The 20,466-nt window shown below is 39.0% G+C and overlaps 1 protein-coding gene across 1 annotated transcript in view; it reads left to right on the forward strand.

Moving 5' to 3' along the window:
- Positions 1-4,085: 4,085 nt before the first annotated feature.
- Positions 4,086-20,466, forward strand: part of TACR3 (tachykinin receptor 3) — a 38,035-nt gene continuing 21,654 nt past the window's right edge. The window contains exons 1-3 of the mRNA XM_039703781.1: positions 4,086-4,835; positions 17,751-17,939; positions 19,287-19,437. Of these exons, the coding sequence (XP_039559715.1) occupies positions 4,366-4,835; positions 17,751-17,939; positions 19,287-19,437 (810 nt within the window). The 5' untranslated portion in view covers positions 4,086-4,365. The remainder of the gene's footprint in view (positions 4,836-17,750; positions 17,940-19,286; positions 19,438-20,466) is intronic.

A 20,466-nucleotide genomic window follows, 5' to 3' on the forward strand; every position in this document is an offset into this window, starting at 1 on the left:
TCTTCTAGCAGGGCACTGGAGGAAGGAGGCAGGGAAAGAGGTTATTAGGCTAAGCCTAATCCAGCAAGCAAATCCAAAAGCAAAATTCACAATGCCCTCTGTTCTATATACAAAAGAAGGGACAGAGGACAGGCTTTGTGAAACATCTTAATGATGCAGTTATCACTTATGCTAAACAGACATACTGTGCAGGCTGCTGTTTTACCACAAATCCCTACTTGTGCAATAATGATGATATTCTCTGTCTCCCATTCTGATAGCACACAGAAAAATGTAGTGGAAGAACAATTTCCAACAAAAACTTCAAGCACATCAGAAGACCTGTAGAAAATTAAATCAATCTCATAAATAAGAAAATAATAACTTCTAAATCTATCTTCTAGTCAAGATGCTAAGTCAGGAGCTTAGCTTCTGCTCTGGTTAAGTAGGAGCCAGCTCAGCTGGAACTGTGAAAAAATAGGTTCAAACTATATAGCTATTACTACATAACTATATAAAGTAAGAAGTAGTGACAACCACAGCTACTTTTCTGTTCACACTTTGGATATTTCTTTTAGATTTCCTAGTGTTTCTGTGAAGCTGGGAATGGGGTGCTGCTAATAGTGACAAGTTTAACCACAGTTTAAAAGAAGAAAATGCTTTGACACAGGAACAAAGAATCAGTCAGCGGAAAAGCAAAGGAGCAAATGGCCATCAGGAAATAGCAGACAGCAGATGGCCAGAAGAAAGTCACTCTGAAATTGAGTTGCCTTACAGAGTGGAAAATCAAACATTCCAACTGCAAATATGCATAAACTGGAATGGCCAAAAGTTAACATAAGAAATCACATACCTGTAACAGTTCTGGAAGAAAATACGAGTTACCCTCAATTGTCTATAAGAGACTGAGAAAAAATAAAGATCCTTGTCTTTTGTATTACTTCTTTGCATAAGGTGCATCTCAGGTAGATTATGCTACTCAGAAGTAATTAACACAAATGTTTTCACCAAAGTTGCTGTGGAACTTTTTTGAGAAACTCAATGCTGATGGTCTCCAGCTGAATAAACTTCAATCAGTACATGTGTAACCAATACCAATTTTGATGGAGAAGCACAGCTGACATCACTATATATATGTGAATTTCCTCTATAAATAAGATCTAGTTAATGACTGGCTACCTAACATCTTTTCTTATTAGTTAAGTAAAATGTTAGCAAGGCAGATCACCCTATTTTTTTGCTGCAGCACTTCAGATGTAGGAAAATCTGGTTTTGCTCCAATTACTTCTGTGTGGTTTCAGTAAGAATGAAAGCCAGAGCACAGAGAATTTATTCTAGCAAATTTTTAGTCATCTCCAAAAGGAGTCATAAATATTCCCAATGGAAGACTGATCCAGCTGCCCAACATTTGTCCTGTGCTGTTCAGTTTTCACTTCTCAAAACGAAACAATTCCAGATATTCAGCCACCTCTTCTGCCAGCTTCAGATACATGCTGCAGGCTGATAACATCCATCTTACCGAGCAAATGACCAATTAAAAAATCTAGGTAGTCCTTTTATGCTAATGGTACCCCACAGACTTCTTCTCTTTTATGAGGGAGAGGGGACATGGGAAGAGCATAGTGTATAAAAATTTCCCTACAGGGAGGGCTTATTTCCTCACGGTACCTCTGAAGAGGAAGACAGAATCAATGACACTTTGATTTCTACGCTGCAAAGCTGACACTCCTGTGCTGGTGGCCTGGCTGACATTTCACAAACACAGACTACAAAAAACTTCCTGATTTGTGTTTAAAGTCTTAAGGACTTCGTTTACCTGTACTGCTAGACTAGTACTGTCTTCTCACATTGTGACTGGGAATGTACTGAGAACAGATTCCCTTGGGGGCGCTGTAGATGATTAAGGAAAGACAAGGGAATGGTCTCTGCTGAACACCTGGAATGCAATGGCAAGCAATTTTTCACAGCAAAGCTAGAACAAGCTTCATTCCGGAACAAGAAATTAGACTTCTGCTTTCCAAGTCAAAATCCAGTCCCTAGTTTGCAGCACTACTGGATAGTGCACATTTTTCATGGAAACCTGAGACAGAATTTACACGCATGACCAGAATGGGATTCCATGAACTATAGCAAGTGGTTCAGACACAGATCCTTTATCTTCCCATACAGAGGAAATTGCCACAGTGCTCCACAGGACTCTGCCCCTGTATGTTTACACTCTACTGCACACTTGTCAGTACTGTGTGCTAGAAATAAGGGGTCTGTGTCTCTGCTAAAATGAAGGAAAAGGAATAATAGAGCTATGATTGGGAGAGATGGATGAAAGCAACAGAAGCACCTGGGACACCTGTGAAACTGGTGTGCCAATGTGAAAAACACATCAGCTTAGTAAAAGGATAAAGTCTGGAGTTCCTAGTTTGGGCATAAAGGTGGAATGGTATAGAGCACAGCACTGGGTTTGTACTCTATGGCTTACAGCCACGTGAAAATCTTGAGGGAAGCTGCTGGAATTAAGAGCTGAGTGTCCAGCTCTCTGCTATTACTAGTCAGTGCACTGTTCCTCAGTCTTTGGAACCACCAATTGAATGTTTTCATCTCTCAAACTCACAGAGATTGTCTACCATGCCTTTCTTCAGGCTTGCCTCCAGGGAGAGGAAGAAAGAAGAGGCAGCTGGAAGATTCAGAATTCAAAATGGAACTGTGGGATTAACTGCAGTGACTTTCCTGTTACAGGCATCTGTAATGCATGGGTGGGTTCTAGACATGCTGTAGCACCAGGTGATTTACAGCAGAGCTTCTGTGGTTTTCTGCAAAGCTTCTAAGCCTGACAACATGGCTCTCAGGCTGGGGTAAGTTGGTGAAAGCTCATATAGAAACAGCCACAATTACATTCATTCAAATTAAAACTGCAGTGAAGACCTGACAATTAAAGTGCAGGCACTGCTTCCACTGGGTAAATACATCGGGGAGGAAGTGATACACAGGAGTATTTGATTTTTGTTTGAAGCTTTTGTTTAAAAAAAGTACTGAATGTGTCATTGCTGATAGGGACATTGAATAGCTCCCACTGCTGTGATACAAATGAAACCTCTGCTGATGACAAGTAGTAGCTCTAAATTGTTGAAATATGAAAGATTGGCACTAAAACACATTTTCTCCCTTAAGACTGCAGCCTATTGAATAACAAAGGTTTGTTAGTTGAAGTCCCTTGCAATCAATCCTTGCATAAAACATGCATTCCTAATCACAGCTGTTGTTAACATATTAACAAGAAAACTGATTTTGGATTTGAAAACATTGGGTGTTAAATTTCCTCATTTACCCTTTTATACCATTATAGAAATCACTGCATATTAAAATATTGGTTGCTCAAAATGATAATAGTATTAAGCATGAAATAAATGCAAATCAGGAAAAAGAACTAAAATATTTTTTTCAAAGACACAAAGAAAACAAACCCTTAATATTTTGCCCATAACTAGGGACACCTATGTTTAGAGCTGCATACTGTTTCAGTAAAGATCAGTAACTGCTGAACATGGAAATAGCTTATAAATATTTCTTGATATCAATTACATATTACAGAATGAAAAGTGAAATTAGAGAGCAGCAGAATGTATTTGTTTGTCCAAAAGAGTCACTATTCTAAATCTGTAGGTAACAGAATAGCTTCAAGGAAAGTGTGTACTAAATAAAAAGAGAGCAACAAAAAAGCAGCTCTGAATTGATCTGGAATAAATTATTCTGGAAAGAGCTTTAATAAAAAAGGCAGCTTCAGTCCTGGGAATTTCAACTAAGCCAGCTGATTAGCCCTGCAAACACAGGGCAAAAAGACTATTTAAAAAAGGATGCACAATAATGAAACTCAAGGAAAGACAATATAAAACAAATCTCTCAAGATAAACGAGATGAGAATTCATTTTCCCTGCAATGCTTTCCACAGCTTCTGAAAGTGTCTGCTGCTGGCAACGAATGACATACAAGGGGAGGGAGAGCAGAGGGAAAGCGCTGTTAGCTTACCAGCCGATGGAGCTTATCACTCCACTCCCTTTGTGACGCTGGGAACTCACAAGCCTATAAAATGTGCCTTGGCTCCCAGTCCCCTTCTCCTCAAGCAAAATCAAAAGCAAGAGGCTGTACAGAGAGACAGGATGCTGTTCTACTCTGAGGTAGCTTTCCTGACGTGTCTGTTAGAGTATTTCTAACAGTTTGGACAGCACAGTCAAAGATTTTTTCTGACAGAGCTCTCCTTTCCAGTACCTGCTGTGCTGCCTTACTTCCCCTTCTCTTCCTTCCCTCTTATCTGTTGGTGGGGATTTTGGAGGGTTGGGAGAGGGAGGCGGGAGACGTACATCATTCCTGGAAGAGAGGAGAGAAACACCCAAGATGACTTTGGTCCCCACAGCCAAGTGGAACGTGAGCAGCAGGTGGAACGTGAGCCTTGCTGAAGCAGGTGATCTTTGGGGACAGGCTCTGGAAGCACCAGCTGCAAATGCTTCTGCCCCTGTAGCCTCCTCAGCAGGCAACTTCTCCAATCAGTTCGTGCAACCTTCTTGGCGCATCGCCCTGTGGTCTCTGGCTTATGGTGGTGTGGTGGCAGTGGCCGTTTTTGGGAATCTTATTGTCATTTGGATTATCCTGGCTCACAAGCGCATGAGGACGGTGACAAATTACTTCCTGGTGAATCTGGCCTTTTCTGATGCCTCCATGGCTGCTTTCAATACTCTCATCAACTTCATCTATGCACTGCACAGTGAGTGGTACTTTGGAGAGGCTTACTGCCGCTTCCACAACTTCTTCCCAATCACAGCTGTCTTCGCCAGCATCTACTCCATGACAGCCATCGCCGTGGACAGGTGAGAAAAGAGAAAAGTTTAGGGGTGAGAGATTGAGATCACATTCTCTGCCAAAATAAAAATGCAGAGATAACAATCATAGTGATGAGAGGCAAAGACTTCAATAACTCATTCATTGTGCTCCTCTGTGCTTCTTTAGGATCTCTCCCTAACACACTTTTTCTCCTGGTCTTTGATCTTTTTCCTTCAGTCTTCCATTGTTTTTATCCTTCTGCTTTCTTTTATAACAAACATTTCCTCTCTCTGTTTGACTTCAGCTGCTTTCCGTGCACCATCTTTCAATACTCATTCTGTAACAGCAACTCAGAGTTTTGCTTCCCACTGTGAAAACAGTCTGCCTCTCAGCCAGTCATCTAATATATACTGATAAGGAGTTGTAGAGTGTGTGTGTGAAGGGAGAGGATTTCAAATTTCCCTCTTCTCTGTATTTTTGCAGATGGCAGAGGCATTTGCCTCCTCTTCAGAAATCACTTCAGATCCTGTTTTTAATAGCTTTTCTCACAGTCAGCTCTGAGATGTTTTGTTCCTGCTGATTTTAACTAATGAGACTATTTACACTGCCATCTGTGCATATCTAGAGGTCTGGTAAAAACATAGTTTCAAATTGCTCAGGTTTTTTCTGAATTCTTGAAGCAAAATAAAGCTTTGTGACTGTCAAAGAAAAAATGTCAGGGAAAAACTTTACCTTTGTACTCCTGACAATAATGGAATAAGATAGCTGTAGTGTCCATACAGCAAAGGGGAGATGCAGTTGCTGGGTTTCCTACACAGATACATGAAGGGACTCTGCTTCTCAGAGAGTGCTCTGAGTCTCCCCTGGAAAATGTTTCTTTCTTTGTTATTGTTTTCACATTTGCTGTGCTGGAGAGATAACTTACTGTTTTTTGGGTTTTTTAAGAAAAATAAATTGATTTGTATTTCAGGTCTTTTATTCCTCTTAGCAATGCACTGAAATTACTCACTAAACTCCTTCCTACATACTCAAATCACATTATATGTCTTTTCTGAACTGACTCCTCAGAACTGCAGTATTTCCAAGTGATGGTAGTTAAGATTTTTATAAGGTTCAATCCACTTTCTGAAAAGTTACTTCTCATTTCGTGGTACAAAGATTGGGAAACATTGTTGTGGCTTTTATACTTGTGGACAAGTTCATAGTAATACTTTTCTGTTTGCCCTACTAATTGCAAATTTTTGGTGGCATTCTCAGCTGATGCATTTCTGTTCCATAAAGCTAGAAATGAAAGAGCAAATGAGATTCTTGGCAACTCTTGTACTTTTCTGCTCTGAGGAGCAGAGAAGACACGAGGAAATCAGTACACTTTCCTCCTGCCAGTGATATAACTTCTCAAATGCTAATCCCCATTAAAAACTGAGAAGATAGTGTAACACCAGTGCTGCTACCTTTGACCAGACAAAGATTTTTTTCATTGTCTTTTTGAGTTTCACTTAAGATTCTCATCTAGACTGAGGTTTTCAGAAACATAAAAGGGCTTTAGCTGAAGTATTTAACAGTTAGAGCTGCATACTTAATAGTTACTGCTGCAGCTCATCAAGTCATTAGTTGAGCAGTTACAGGGATGTTCTGAGTAATGTTTTCATTTTTCCTGACAAAATTATCCACAGAGATGTAGTACTTACTACTTTGGCAGTCCTAAATTTATACTAGGAAACTGGGAACAAAAGTGAACACAGCTCCTTAGGAATCCAAACTGCATTTCCAGAGTGAGAGAAAATAGCTCTGCTGCACACTGACTGCAGCGCAATGGACAGTTACATCTATTGGAAATGTTTTCCTTGGTGTAACTGTGCAAAATGCTGGTAACTCAGAGGTGAGTAAATAGCTACTGCTATTCACTCTGATCTAGTTCTTGTCTGAAAATCCCCCAAAGAAACTGTTTGCACCCCATCACATCCTCCAAGTTCACCTGCCTCCAAAGGCAAATGAAAATCTTCCCAAGGAACAATGTCATAGCTATGTTTAGGTGAGCTCTCTGTAGTACCATGCAGCATCATGTAAAACAAACAGAAGAGCTGTCTATCCCTCCTTCTCTATTCTCACTGCTATTCCTTTTTCTGTTATACCAAATCACACCTGACACATTCAGTGTCTTTAAACATTTCCTGGCTGCCTCTGCAAAACAATTCTGCCAAGCTGAGGAAACCTAAGGGTCAAAATAGATCCCAAGAAATGTCCTTGGATGTACAGACTGCCCTGTTCCAGGGCAAAGATCTGCTGAGTGGATGTCTTTTACAACTTTGGTTCCCTTTTGTCTTTGGTAAAAGTTTAGCCATTTTAACCTAGTAAACCCATCCTTACACATTCTTAATTAAAAAAATTAAAACAGCAAAAGCTACAAATCAGGATAAAGCTGCTAAGGGAACTGAAATTATAGGATCAGATGATTTTTCCATTAGAAATTGTTACCATCCCAAAATACTAAAGGTCATGGGTAGTAACTCACTAAAAAGTATGTTGTGATATGCTCCACTGGTTGCTTTAGAACATCTAAATGTTCATAGAGTATAAATGTGTGACTATGAACCTGGACATCACTGAGCAGAGGTCATGGGCAGTACATGTTTCCTTTCACATCTGTTTCTGTAGGACATTCTAAGCTGTGTGAACTGTGAGATTAAACTGTGAGATTACTGAGCTGACAGAGTTTTGTGAACTAGGCACTTCCTGCAGTGGGGGTGAGCTGCATATGGAGTTGAGGATTAAAGTATCCAAGATTGAATATCCTGGTCCTTGAATACAGACTCAGATTCATGCAGGTTTAGTCACACTTCTGGCCATCTCTTCCTGGTGGGTTTTTTCCCTTGCTTTCTCATTATTTTCCAAAAACCTGTTTGCAGTCTACTGCAGAGATGGCACAAGTAGCTCAAACCAAGTTGTTTCAGGCACCAGAAGCAGCAGAGATTTTATGCTGTGCTGCTTCATGGGCATTCATTCCTGCATTCTTCTGTAGCTCACACTGCACAGTTCCATTGCTCCCAGTGCAACAGTTCCTTAGCTATGTTATGGGGATAAACTGGTAAATAGTCCAAGATAAACTGAAGAGGAGATAATTCTGGAGCCAATATGCCCTTGTCACTGACCAGTATGTGATCCTAAAGGGTCCATCCGGTCCGTCCATGATCCTAAACTCCATCTTGATCATGGCAATACAGTGCGTGACTGCAGTACAGTTCTTGGACATATTAATAACAATAAATTATGCAGAATTTAGGCCATCTGGCCATTGAAGACCTGCTGTCCTTTCCTACAAGACCTCAGCATGCAAAGAAGGTTGTTCAGGTATGCCAGCAATTACTTATGAGTCCCGAGATTGCTTCATTACACAACCTGTTTTGTGTGCAGGCCTGAAAATTCTCTGCAGATGCTTGATGATTACAGTGGAAGTTTGGGGGTGTAGCAATACAGCACAAAATAACATGTCTTCAGTGAAGCACTTAGTACTATGCATTTTCCCCTGGTTTTAGCACATTTACTGTATTACTTTCTCAGTTACTTTTCTGTCTGCAATTCCATAATGATTTTCACATGTCAATGAATTTAACTCTGTAAAAGCAACTCCTCTGGACTTAAAATATTCTAATAGTGATGGTGAGTAGTTGCTGATCCCATTCATATCTTAACATTTCTTTTCTTTCTAGTATGCCTGCAAGTTTTTGGTCTTTGAAGGCATAAAACATTTGTTTCATTTATGTGCCTTCATATTTAATATTCAATTTTATTTGTCCTCTTGCACAGACTTCTCCTTTTTATGAACCTTAGTATTACATAGTTACTAGCATGCATATGTATGTCCTTATTCAAAACCTGTCATTCTAGCTTCCCATCTTATTTTCTCACTTTTAATCTACAGAAGCACACATATACTGTGTCAGTTTTCTTTTTTCTTTGACATGGTTCAGTTACTGATGGCTGTTAATAATCCCTCTATACACTGAGACTCCAGCAAAAGTAATGATACAAGCTTGTAACAGAAGATGGACATGAGACATAAACACAGGATTCACCTTATAAAATAAAACCCAAACTCATCATATATACACAATCACATCCTCAAAATATCACTTAGGCTCTTCAGTCTCTCCAGGTGTATTCTGGAAGAGCAGTTATTATTGTCACAAAATAGTACCACAAGCCCTATAAATTAATGCTACTGAAATTCTGAAGTAGGCAGCTGGCACACTGAAAAACGTCTTATCTTTCCAGTAGAATACATTTTTGTACCACACTTTGCCTGATTTCCCATTCCTGGGACAAATTGCTCAAGACCTTCATGCACCATAAGCATTTTAAACTGATATTCCTTCCAAACAATCTATTATCTGACTGGTATTAAGTATCTGTTACCTGCCTTGTGTGCTCAGAAATAACAAAGTACAGGAAATATGTACGTGTAAAAATGATCTCAAACATTTCTGGCAGGTTAAGACATGGAGTGCACAGGGCACAACCCCGTGTTGTGATCACATGGCAGCAGTGTCAGCAGGGGATGCACATCAAGAGGATCTGTTGGTATTTGCATCCTTGAATGTGAGCTTGGCACCAAGTATTTTGTGCTTGGCTCACTGGTGAATGGAGGAGGCTGAAGCAGTGACAGAAGGAAACCTGCACTGCCCAGCCAGCTGCCACACCTGGCACAGAGCTCTGCTCAGAGTTGCAGCCTTCAGCCCCTCTCATTCCCTTTCCCTCAGATTTAGATGTCTCAGTGTAAATGGTTTTCATGTAAAAAATGAGAATTTGCACTCAAGACTTGTGAGAGAGAGATGAACATCAGAACAAGAAAAACCAAAAAGCAGATGGAATTTCTTTTCAGGTTTCTTGTGCTTCACAGGCTAGAGACCTCGCCCTCATACCTGAGAATATTTTCACCAGAAGAAATGGATAGTGCTTCTTTCTGTTTTTTTCCATAAGATGCCACTTTACTGGCATTTCCTAAAGCCTCTGGTGCCACATATCTACAAAAAACACTACCTGCCATACCCCTACTACCACACTAACACTAAAGTGCAACACAATGTTTTTTTCAAAATAATGGATTCAAAATCACAACTTCAGGAATCAGCCTTGGTCACTGCACATCACAAAGGGAAAAAATCCCTTTTTACCACTGTTATTTCTATTCTTACTTTGCCATTCAAAGTATAGAATTTAAAGAGGAAATCCCATCCCCATTTCTCTGCCTTCCTCAAAGAGTATTTGAGGATGAAGCACATCTTACTAGTTCTCAGAACTGGAGAGAAGGAGGGCAAAGGGGTTCAAATATGAAGAGCTGGAACACAAAGGACTCTCTATCATCTGGGCATCTAAAAATATTTTTCTAGACCTGACAATTCTCGTTTCTGTCTTAGGAAAGAGGTGAGATAGTTTCTGTAGAACTTTGATGCAATGGCTACAGGATTCAGCATGCAGAGACCTAGGAAAAAAATAAACCTTTTCTTGCAATAGTACAATTTCATAGTAATTGGGCAAAAAGACAGGATTTTTAATGCAGTTTTGGTCAAAATTCACATTAGAGTATCATTATCAATAACATACTGGAGCAGTCTAAGAAAAAAAATATAGGCATAACATTTTTTTCCTTTTTGCTTTGTACTGAGTAAATATTCTATGTAATAAGCTGCTTTCAAAAAGTGCTGCAAAAAAAGAGGTTGATACATCAATATATTGAGAAATATAAACAACATTTACAATAGCAACAAGCCCCCAGAATTCTTGTTCCAGAGAGGAAATATCTATATTGTTTCATATTTGATATGAAATATGTTCAAATTTCACATTTGATATGAAATATCCAATATGTTCCATATTTGAACATCCAATATGTTCAAACTAGAAGTTCATTTTAGACAGAGTCTTAGCTTTAAATACATACCCTTAGTGTTAGCCTTAAATACATACCTTTATTTACAATTTAATGAAAACTATTAAACTATGTTCTGTGGTTTACTATGCAATGTAGCCTCTGGTATTTTTAAAAGTTAATCAAGGGCTGGGGTGATGAGTTTTTTGGGGAGAGAGGTTTGTTTTGTTTATTTGTTTATTTTCTTAAATATTATTACCTAAATGCAAGTTTTTCTGACTAATTTACCAACCAGGAAAGAAAGCTGTATCATTCACATATTTTTGTTGCACTAAAATAAAATTATTTCAAGATAACTGCAGAAACAAGAAGGAAGCCATTGAGATGACAGTGACAGAACTGTAGACACTAACAGTGGCTTTATGCAGCTGGAGCTGTTTCTACAGCCTTTGCACTGATGCTGGTCCTCAATAGCCTAGGTAGATGATACTAAAAGAAAAGGAGAAACAGAAACCTTTCTGTCAAGGGAAATCAGTCTATCATTTTATGAGACATTTTCCATCGATATTCATAGGTATAGAATACATTGCATAAAATCAATTACATATTCATAAAAATCTAGCCCATTGTCAGTTACCAGATCCTCCTCAAGTAGAAAGCACTGTTTGTGAGAGCTCAGCCATCCTGAAAACTTTCAATATTACTGGTTTTAGGTTTTAGTTAAGAGGTGCTTGTAAGCAAGGCATTGGAAGCTACTCCTGATTTCAGTGTTTGAGAAAAACTTCAGTGTTTCCCCCTGCTCAAAGCACAGTCATTCACCCAGTGTAACACACATTCCCCTCTGGGTAAATCGAGGCCAAGTTACACCCCTGGGATATTGCCCACTGATACCTCAAATGTATCACATGTTTATCTGTCATGTTGTCACACACCTCCTTTATGGCATTAGCTTTAAGGTGAACACTGCACCAACAGACCCTTCAGGGCACCAAAAGCAGTCTTTCTCAACAGTCGGTTATAGTCCTACAGAAATGCCCACAGCCACTCTTCCTGCAGAGAAAGTCAGACTAAATAAATGAACACATACCAGTCCCACAAGAAAAGAAGGAGCCTTGCTCTAGTAGGTAGCAGACAGAGAGAATACAATGTATTAAAGAACACAAAAGTTAAAGATTTGGTTTTCATCATATAAAAATGCCTTTAAAATCTCAGTTCATTCCATCACCTTTAGTCTACTCTATACAGCTTACATTTTGGAGGATTTTCCACAGCAACGTTCTAAACAAGGGCAGGGAATCACAGCAATTCCCTTAAGTTTTTTAAATACCAGTTGATTCTAAATACAAAGTCTCAAGATCAGCTTCTGTCTCAAGGGAATAACACATTCTGTGTATTCATCAAAGAAGTATGCTCTGCTGTCTCCCATTGACAAGTCACTTACAGCAAGCATTATGATTTTTCTCTCAGTCTCTTCCTTTGTTAAGTTCCAATTTCCTGTTACAATCTGGGATGATTACATTTTGCCCCATGTGAGTTTATAAACACATTGCAAACAGGTGAAACAAATCAGGATGATTAAAGGCTTCCAACTGTGTCTCCAAATGGGCATTTGTAAGATCCAATTTTAAACATAATTTTGTTTTAATAACATCTTGTGTATTTTTGCCACAATTTTCCAAATGATGTGTTAAAGATAAAAGGTTTTCCTGGCTACATTAGCCAGTGTATACTATTTTACAAAAAGACAAATTAGGTTTATTTTGTTATCTTTTCTATTGTTGGGACCATAATACACGAACTTTGCAAGCTTTTACAGTATGTAGCAGCTATTTGGTTCATGTTACTTGAAAACTAAGAGAGATACGTGATTATACTGCCATTGAAACTACTGGGTTAAAGAGTTTATCAGTGTTATTCAAAAGAAGACTGTCTATTTTTGTTCCAGAGAAAAGAGGTTTTCTTGATTTGGTGAACCCAAGACACAGGAAGAGAAGAGTCTAAATTGTAGACTCGAGACAAACAGCAGTTCAGAAGGGAACTGGATCTATTCTGACCCCAGGAGCTAAGAAAAGAGTGCAGCAGCAAGTACACCACGATGCACCAGCCATTATATCATGCAGCCTGAATGATTTCTCATTAAGCTCAGTGGAAAAACTTGCTGACTTCAGTAGTAATCAATTAGGGACAAAGATTAACACAAGATAAAGCTGTAAGAGAAGTGATGACAGTGGATGTCGTATGGCCACAAAAAAACAAAATCATGTGCTAATGATGTGCATATAAAACTGAAGTGCTACCTAAAATGCTTTGGAGTCATACACAGAAGAACATGGTGCAGCTGTTGAGCACATTCTTGGAAGTGCTGGCTTGAACTCTACCTGCACATATTTCCATAACTGCACTTCTAAATGTGCATATTCCACCTTATAATTATTTTCCAAGTATAAACGTTTTGTTGGGCAGGGTAATAATCACTTTTGCTTGTTGTGATAAGTTAGTATAATGAGTTCATTCCTTCCAGCAATGTATATTTTACATCCTGCTTTGATGTGTGGAATAAGCTATCTGTGGCACCATCAGCAGCTCCCACTGGAGTGAGAAAGCATTAGAAGTCCCATCTTTAAATCAAACCACCTCAGTGGGAGTTCAGAGTCCTCTCTTCAGCAGGGAATCACACTGATCAAGCCTGGTGACAGACTGAACAGTAACTGTCCAAAACTACAAAGCAAATTGGCACAGCACCCCACTGAAAAAATGTCTGTGTGGCTCCAGAATGCTTTTCAGTGGTGTAACAAGGCTTCAGTTGCTTGTGGCCATTAGAAATCCTTCTTCAGCTCAAATGCCTACAGTCTTTTACTGTCCAGGGAGAGGAGATGCGGAGAGGTACAAGGTCTGTGTATAAACACCACAGAACATGGTGAACCTATGAGGGCTTCTGCATTTGTCACTGGCTTCAGAACAACTGCATAAATTTTGGGCACTATAACATAAAAAAGGCATTAATCTATTTAGAGAGCATCTACATGAGGACCACAAGGCTGGTGAAGGGTCTGGAGGGGAAACCTTATGAGGAGTGGCTGAGGTTACCTGGCTTGCTCAGCCTAGAGAGGAGGAAACTGAAGGGAGACCTCACTGCAGTCTTTAACATACTCACAAGGGAAAGCAGAAGGACAGGCTGTGATTTCTTCACCCTCCTGACCAGTGTCAGGACCCAGAGGAACAGGATGAAGCTGAGTTAGGGGAGGTTTAGGTCAGGTATCTGGAAAAGGATTTTCACCACGAGGGCGGTTGGGCAATGGAACAGGCTCCCCAGGGAAGTGGGCACAGCACAGCCTGTCTCACTTGGACAAGGCTCTCAGGCTCACGGTGTGATTCTTGGAGATGGTCCTGTGCAGGGGCAGGAGTTGGACTGAATGACCTTCATGAGTCACTTCTAATTCAGCTTATTCTGTGATTCTATGATGAAGCTCAGACCACTTGAAAGAACTGAGGAGTAGCAGAACAGCCTGTAAGATAGATGACATCGGAGCACCCAGGAAGTCCTGCTGTTCCCCCTTGCACATTGCTTATGGTTGGCTGATTACAGAAAGCAAAACTCTGGGAGTTCTCTCCCATACACCTGCAGAGACAGAAGGGCTTGCCACCACATATCCACACTGCCAAAATGTTCTGGTTTTATACGACTTCTACCTACCTTGGAATCTCTGCTATGCTAGGGCTGATTTTTGTCATGTCTTTTGCTCTTACATGACCCCCAGTTTCCTTTCTTATTCTCTCTTCTCTCAACACAATTTCTATATGCCGTTATTCTACAATTCTCCTTTCTTTGCTTCTCTTAGTTTCTCATTTTTCTCTTTTGACTTTTTTTTTTTCATTCTACAAACTGTTCCCTAGTCTCAGTTCTTTTGCTAGATCCTATATCTCATAATTCTCCCTTTCACTCCTGGCCTATTCAAACATTTCTTTTATTTCTACACCATGTTCAGCACCATTCACAGCACAATTCAGACAGCATGTCTACTCTTCCCCCTTGAAACTGGCATTTTTCCATCCTTAGGATATGTAAGGATATCATACAGAGCAAAAAAAATAGCCATAATGACAGAGCTACACCATGAAATATGACAGACAGTTGTCAGCCATGGGAATCATAATATACAGGGGCAATATCCTCATCATACATATCCATTATCCTATCCTTAGGCTCCTTACCTCACTGATTTTCTGAGAAACATCTAAGCATGGAACCTCTAGCCTGTGCTAGCAGGAGCTTTCATTCCTACTGAAAAAGCACCCTTGCTGAGTGGAAAAAGATCAAAAGTGAGAACAAACTGAAAATTTAGCTACCACTACTTCATATTGAGCCTAAAGAGATAGACAAACTACCCTTAGATACCTGTAATGGCAAGATAACACCTACAGCAAACAAAATAATAAGCAGGAGCATGTGTACCTCCTTTGCCAATTACAGCTAACAGTGCAGGAAGAACTCAGTTCTTTTCAAGGCTTCTTTTGGCCACACAGATAACATCCAGATTCTGTTCAAATGTGGAGGTAGTTTTTGACCTTCAACGAAGGGTCATTCCACATTTTCTACTTTACATACTTGTGGCAATGATGGTTTCCTCTAAGAAAATACTACCAAACATGTATGACAAATCTGAGTGAATGTAATAATTGCAGTTATAAAGCAATATCCCACTATGCTAATTAAAAAATTTTGTTTCTAAGAAAAGCCACTTAGAGAACTTACACTTAGAGAACACACTGTAATTATTAGTGTACTGGCAAAGTAGAATAACTTAGATTTGATATCAAAGGCTCTGTAACAGAACTGTCAATACTCTCCACTAAATCTATCCAGCACAATGATATTATTGAAGGAATAGTCAAAGTTCCCCTACTTCCTTTCCATTTTGCTTGTTAGAATGACTGCTTGCTACATATTTGTAAACAATCTTGTACAATAGCTAGGCTGTTGGCTTATCACTCAAATTTGAACTCTAAAGATAAATAGCATGCTTTTCATCTGATCCTTATCCTTTGACTTATGTTACTCAGCCAGTTGTTAAAATTTCCATCAGTACAGCTGTATGAGTCACTTCACCCAAACAATCCATGTCTTTAAAGGGCAGACAGGGAGATAAAACAACCAAGTTTTATCTTAGGCAACAAGAACTACTGTTGGTATCTACTGGGAGTAAGATTAATATAACTGGGAATAATAATAATGTGAATGTAATAGATATCTGAAAATAGCACATAAAACAATAGCAATGTGCAATCTGAAGAAAAGTAGCAATTCAAAGGAATAATTCCAGGCTAGAAGGAGGTGCCTTAAGGGTCTCCTAAGCATGTGAAAATTATTATTTGTTTACAGCTTATCACTTACTACAAGTAAAGATCTTCAAATATTTGGACAGTGCTTGGCAGTCCACACAAAAGCCAGCTCAGTTTGAAAGACAGGGCTCATGACTACAAACCTGACTTCTTGACCAAGTGATACTTACTCTTCGGCAGAGAAAGATGCTAGGGGGTAGAGGGCAACAATCCAACTGCTGTTCCCAAGAAACAGAAGACGCCCACCCAGCACTCAATATTGTTTCATATTATGTAATACCAAAAGCACCAGTTCAACTGAAATAAAAAACCAAAAGGCAAGTGAAAGAGAGGGGAACTGTTACCCTCTGGAGAAAGTGCAGTAAAAACAAAAAATTAACAAGTTTGAAATTCCAGATATGGAAATTGATGATTCAGAACTGAATCTGTTTTAAATCACTCCCTGTTTCTGACAGCACTTAGATGTTTTAAGCTATTAGGGCAGTTATGTCTACTAGAAAAGGCACAGCACTATTATGACCAATATTGGATTTATCACATTTTTTTTCATTAACTATAAAACAGAGTCATTTTTGTTAAAACAAATATGTGTTCTGTAATTACTCATCTGTCAAATATAAAATTTAAAAAAAATATTACTATCTTAAAGTGAAATTTGTGTACCACAGCAGGTAAACATGGATGCAGAAGATTCTTGCACAAATTCTTATCAGGAACATTATCTTACAAATATTATTGTTATTGTCTCATGGCTAATGTTCATACCTAAAAATCTTGGACAAGTCTGCCAAGAACCTAGATGTGTTCTATAACAAGTAAAATATATCACTCCTTCCCTTATTTGAAATGAGCATGAGTCTTTCAATTGCAGCAAATACAATATATTTATCAAAAAATGATGGATACAAATTTTGTGTCTCCCTTGTTCCTTGCATCTATAACAGACCAAAAAACAGAAAACAAGACTTGTTTTTCTATTACTGTCTAAATGCTTTTTCTCAAAAAAAAAAAATCTTTTTTTTCCTAAGCTTTTACACTGCAATTACATAAACATTTTGATTCTTTCTTTGCATGTCCTTCTAAGGTTAGCAACATACATGGATTGCCAACACAATTATGGGGCAGCTCAAAGAATGCTATCCTTCCTGGGAGCATGAGAACTGAGAAGGCAAATGAGATGTTTTCTTGCTTTATGCATCTATTTCCCTTAGTGCTTTTACCAGTTCTAAACTGGCTCTTCTCTCAGTCTCTGCATGAATCACTTGCTCTGGCGTTCTTTGGCAGACAGTGTGAAGTCAGTCTATCTCCACTGAAATAAATGCACATGGACTTACCAGGTTCCTGTAGCTTTGGGACAAATGACTAACAATCCTGACAGCTTGGCTGTAAATTTCTGTATAAGAAATAAATGTTGTATGACCTAGCAGAGTAACAGAGGATACAGCTGCATTGTTGCTTTTCAATCAGGCTCTACAGTAACAGAATGGTCTAACTCTTAGCAAAATAGTTTCTCTACTGATATATGTGGTTAACTGGGTGTCCCATGGCTGCAAAATAATATCCAATGAACCTGCTTCTCCTTCCAGCACTGCCTTCACTGGAGCTGAACCACACAAAGAGTACAGGGACATCAGAACCGCAGGAAAACAAATGTCTCCACTTTTATCCTTCTCTTTTATCCAAAGCTTTGGCTGATTCTAGATACATGCAAATCTCTGAAGAGTTCTTACACAGAGGTTTTTGCTTTCTTTTACAGATATATGGCCATTATTGATCCCTTGAAACCTAGGCTCTCTGCAACTGCTACCAAGGTGGTCATTGGGAGCATATGGATTTTGGCATTCCTGCTGGCTTTTCCCCAGTGCCTATACTCCATAACCAAGGTGATGCCAGGGAGAACTCTTTGCTATGTAGCATGGCCAGGTGGTCCAAAACAGCATTTTACGTAAGCTTTTGTTCTTTTAAACTTGTGCATGGTGGTGTTTAGACTTGCAATGGACTTGACAAAATCTCTGGTGAATGAATCTATGGTGAATCAGTTGCTCCTCTGGGCAGCCTGTACCTATGCTCAACAACCCTTCTCATGAATAAAATTTTCCTAATATTCAGTCAAAACATTCCCTGGCACAGCCTGAAGCTATTTCTTCTCTTGTAACTAGGGAGAAGATAAAAACATCCACCTTACTAAAATCTCTTTCAGGTAATTGTAGAGAATGAGATGGCCCTAACCAGGCTTTTTTCTTTAGACCTCTTCATGGGAAGGCTGGATTTTGCCATGCCACTCTGTTACACTATCACAATTACTTATGTCAGATATTAGTCCAAAAGAGAAAACTGGATAACCTGTAACTGGTTCCACTTTCTGAAAGTGAGAATATCAGTCAATTAAATTAAATACATCCTGTTTGTCCCTCCAGTAGAATTAGGAATAAGTGGCTACTTAGGCATTTGTCCTTTCATGTCATTGCTGACATTTAAGAAAAACATTGTATTGAAGGCTGAAAGTTTGTGTAACCAACTAGAATCAAATTTGACCTTTTGCTCTTTTTGAGGCAGGTGAAAGACATCCTAGTCACATATAATTTTTATCACTTTAGGAGCCATACACAGACATTTCTCTTTAGGGCAGGAAGGTCACACTCAGTGACAGCTGGGGATTCTTCACTTATCATTCACTAGGATTTTATCTGAAGCTGGCATTTAACCAGGAACTAACAGGAGGCAAAAGAAATGATCTTTGTTTTCCCAGTGCTGACATCAGCAGTGGTGACTATTGTACAGAGGCTGCAGATCTGTGTTGTCTATGTGCAACAGATCTGCCATATGAAGAACGATGGGTGACAGGACTCTTATCAGGATCTTCGCACCAATATACCACTAAAATATAAAATACTTATATTAAAAAAATACTTTTTTCCTCTTTCATTTATGGTCCAAACTGGAGCTCCAAATGCCTAGTTTGCCCTCATGATACTTGGCTGTGCAATTCAATCAACTCAGCTAGTTATGGACAAACACACCTTATTCTGCAGTCACTAATCACGATAACTGTAGAGTCACTCATATACTAGCATAGGTTCAGCATTAAACAACCCACAAAGCGCATGCATTAAAATGTACATAAATTTGCAGTGCAATTCAAGACTTTCAAAATGACAGTGAAAACACCAAGAACTAGCCAGTAATAGAAAACATGTTTTGTGCTAAAATAGCAGTCTTGACTTCTAGCAGCCCATTCCATTAGTATAGCTCCTCTGAAAGCACTTACCACCTTAATATCTTTTCTTTGCAGATATCATGTTATCGTGATTGTGCTGGTCTACTGCTTCCCACTGCTTGTCATGGGCATCACTTATTCCATGGTGGGAATTACCCTCTGGGGAGGAGAAATACCAGGCGACACATCCAACAAATATCATGAGCACCTCAAAGCTAAGAGAAAGGTACTATTCCAGTAAATCCCACTAATTGAATACTTATAAAATCATGCACAATTGTGTTGCAACATATTACAGTAAATTCTTTCAGAAACACCAAATCACTTGAAATAGCAGTAATGAGATCAGCTTCAATATATATTTGATTAAGCTTGACAAGTTGTCTTCTCTGTTCACTGGCTGTTCTTCCCATAACTTTGATGTTTGTCATTAAATAAAGGAAACAGTTGGGTTTTAACTTCTTACTCCACATGCAGCAGCACACACTGTGTCTGCTATATAGAAGCTAAGGCAAAGATTAGCCTTCACAGAGTTAAGATACTGACTTTTGAACAATGGGCTAGCAAACCACTAGCTCTTATGAGGTAAGATTCTCAATTCTTACCTAATTCTACTGAAACAAAAGTGAATCCTGCTGTAACTCTAAGGTGACTAAGGTCTATGCATATTTGAGAAAAGCACTGATCAGCCTGCTTGTAATAAATAAACTTGTAATAAATAAATTAGATTTTTAAACAATAACTTTTTTTGTGAGAAACGTAAACAAGTTTTCCCAGATATTTTTGTTCAATCTCTTTCACTGTAGGAATTGCTTAAACTAACTGGACTTGGGTTTACTTATGAACTGAGTATTTGACTATCTCCAGTTCAGTTTTCCTAATGTTGCAGTGCAATGGAGTTCCTACAACATTCTTTTCCTTAACCTAACTTTTCTTATTTAGTAAGGGGGCCTTCTGCTTTTTTATTTCTGACACATTTTTTAATACTAAAATGTATTTAACCTTTCAGACTTGAAAAAATGATACCCTAATACAAACTTCTAATTTACAACGATGAGCACATTTTCAGTTGCTCAGTTTGCTTCCTGATGCTGTGAGTACGTTTGAACAGTGGAATATGCTACTGGGATGCAGCAACAGCAGAGTGGGGCATATAGGGTCCTGAGACAACATGAGATCTCCTGCAAATTCTGGAGAACACTAACATTTCCATTTCTTTCAGGACACTGCAGAAATCACTTTCTGTAACAGACAT

The sequence above is a fragment of the Passer montanus genome, unplaced genomic scaffold (assembly GCF_014805655.1).
Source record: "Passer montanus isolate IOZ18808 unplaced genomic scaffold, ASM1480565v1 scaffold169, whole genome shotgun sequence".
In the NCBI taxonomy this organism is placed as follows: domain Eukaryota; kingdom Metazoa; phylum Chordata; class Aves; order Passeriformes; family Passeridae; genus Passer; species Passer montanus.